Source organism: Limulus polyphemus, unplaced genomic scaffold (genome assembly GCF_000517525.1).
Source record: "Limulus polyphemus unplaced genomic scaffold, Limulus_polyphemus-2.1.2 Scaffold2251, whole genome shotgun sequence".
Lineage (NCBI taxonomy): Eukaryota > Metazoa > Arthropoda > Merostomata > Xiphosura > Limulidae > Limulus > Limulus polyphemus.
This window is the reverse complement of record NW_013667861.1, coordinates 57,527-60,421: the sequence shown is the minus strand read 5'-3', so window position 1 is coordinate 60,421 and position 2,895 is coordinate 57,527. Positions and strand designations below refer to the sequence as shown.

Sequence of the window (2,895 nt, the reverse complement as noted above, 5' to 3'; positions counted from 1 at the left end):
ACTTTCCAATAGTCATTTCAACATCACTTAGTTTTGGGGGTTGCGATTCTGGGAGTTCCAGCTGTCCTTCCACAAGAGCATCAAAATGTGACTTGTGAATCAATCCATCTCCAAATGTCCTGGGCAGCCGGGGGTTTACCTGGCCTGCAAAAAACACCCCATAACTTTATAGGCAAACAGTTGTATATTCGCTTTTGTAAACTGAAGCTTCAGCTGTTAAAACAGCCCAAGTACATTGAAGTTTATTTAAATTTATACAGTTGAAGAGTATCTACAAAGAATTCATATTCATTCCCTTACTATAATTACTCATACAATCTATATAAATAATACACTTGCATTTGTCTGTCCAGAACTTTTCTTGCAAATTTCTCAATCAAATGATACAATTCTCATATCATCAGAAAGGCCTTTGGCCAAGGAGTCCAGATTGCATATTGTCATTTCCACTCAGAATCACCTTATCTGTTTTTTTTTTTGCTTAATCAAACTTTTTAATGCAATAAGTATGCTACATGGTGGTACAATGTTGTTGTCATATATATGTGATATCTGGCTTCAATTTCAACTTTAGTTTGTTTGTTTTTATTTGCAAAGAATTTCACACAAACAACACTTAAACCTTGTGTAATTTCCTATAAAAATGAACACTACACTAAATACATTTGCTATGGGATTTTTACATTCATTTAGGTCTAACATATGGATGTTCATTCAAACCATGCTTATCACTTTGTGAACAAACATTCAGATGTTTCTGCATATTCAGCTAAGTTTGCCTTCATTACAACTTTACATTTACTTTACAATAATGTAGCTTTGGTTCATTTCATAGACTGCTAAAAACATCTTTTCTCTTTGGTATGGGTTTTACTCTTTGCTTTTGCAAGTTTTCTTAATTTAACTCATAAAACTGAACACTCATAAGTGTTTCATACTCTGTACACTATTATAAATAACACCATTACTATACTTTATTGTTTACTTTATGTGTAGTTTTATTAAATAAAGTTACATGTGTGTAGTTTTATTAAATAAATAAAAAATATACCTATGCAAGTTTGTCTGACTGTTTGAAAGTTTTTCAAATAAACCAGGATTTATTGATCTAATACAATGCCTGCAAAAAAGCATAGCTTTAATTCTGTGTGTGAAATTAATAGAATAAGAAATATTAAAGTAAAGGAAAACTACCACAAATGTTTTGCATGTCACAGCTAGTTATAAATATAATAGTTTTCACGTCGAGAACATTTTACATTTTAAGGCAATTTTTCTTGTAAAACTGTATAGTTTTATGTTTCTCATAACATATACTCTAAAAGGAAGTCTTAATTTGGCATAAAAAAAGAAGAGGCCTTCAAAAGTTGCAAATTTGAAAGAGTTTTAAATCAAGGAAAATAATCTTATAGAAAAAAATCATTTTCCCCATAAGTTCACTCAAGGCGCTTAACATTATTCTCTGCTATTTTAAAGTGTCTGGCAGGATTTACAACAATCCCATAGCACTGCGACATCAAAACTCAATAGCCAGTATACACTTTCTGATAATCCTTTTTGCTCTTCTTTCTTCCCAATTTTTGCTCTTTTCCCTATCTGTCTTTTTCCATTACCCAACATCTTCCCATTAATATTTCAAACACATTATTTATATTATACTATAAATAGCTTCATATGATAATGGTACATGCAACACATCTGTGTAAAGATCTGATAGTGAAATTCTTCTTTAAACTCAGTGGTTAGCATGCTGGACTGTGGAATTGAGGTTCCGTGATCCGCAGCCTGCTACTGCCAATACAAAAGTCATGCTCCAAACGTCAGAACCATAAGTGTATTATAACATTGATAATCAAATCCCACTACTCAGCTTCAGTAGAATAGCACAGAGTTAACAGACTGACTAACTGTCTTCCCTATAACTTATCACTTCAAAATTAAGGATGACTAGCATAGATAGCCCTCTTTTACCTTTGCACAACATCTAACAAAACAAACCATCTATAAATATTAATCGAACTCACGAAATACTATAAGCACAAAACAATATTATCCCAATTAGATGACAGAACACCCAGAGTGTCAGTAATCTTAAAGAAAAATAATCTTTACAGTTCCTATTAAGAAACACTGCAGATACACGTTCTGCATTAATTTAAATACACAATATTTCAATAAAACAAACTGTTTTTTTTTTTCAATCTCTTAATAAAACAGTGAATTTCAAGCATGTGAAATTTATTAATAACAAGCAGATGCCCACCAAAACAATTCAATCACAATTTTCCTAAAAATAACAGTGAATAAATATAAAATGTGCAGTCAATCCCAACCACATGGATCAGAGCGTATATGCAATATGATTGTTCAGTGGGCTGTTTACAACTATCTTCTGTCATTTTATTTGTTTTTAAGCAAACGAGACTGTCTGCAATTCATTGTTGGCAAAAATGTTTGGGTTTTGATGCAATGGGTGTGTACAACACAACAGAGTGCTCTGGTTCGCTAAGTAGCTGCTAGAACTTCTTCAGTTGGATGCCACCATTCCCTGTCACTTTATTGAGTGCAAGAAAAGACTGCTACTGTAGTGAGAGTTTATAAAAGTTATTTCTATAAGTATCAAAGGGTAAATATTGAATTCAAATCAATTTATTGGACTTAGTGCAACAAAATAATGCATATATATAATACTGGCATGAAAAACACATATATACCGAACAACAACAAATATATACACAACTGCTTTGCCATTTCTGCCAAGTATCTAGACTCAACTGCTATACCTGCACACTTCCATTCCTCCTTCCCCATCTTACAATAACTTTCTTTGAGAATGAATACTCCTAAAAATCCTCATTTTTTGCCAACTTGTTCGTGTTTTCCACGTTTTCAAAA

At 32.2% G+C, this 2,895-nt stretch overlaps 1 protein-coding gene across 1 annotated transcript in view; it reads right to left on the bottom strand.

The window, feature by feature from the left end:
* Positions 1–2,895, bottom strand: part of LOC106466413 (4-hydroxybutyrate coenzyme A transferase-like) — a 42,501-nt gene that overhangs the window by 7,291 nt on the left and 32,315 nt on the right. The window contains 1 exon segment of the mRNA XM_013926701.2: positions 3–144. Within this exon segment, the coding sequence (XP_013782155.1) occupies positions 3–144 (142 nt within the window).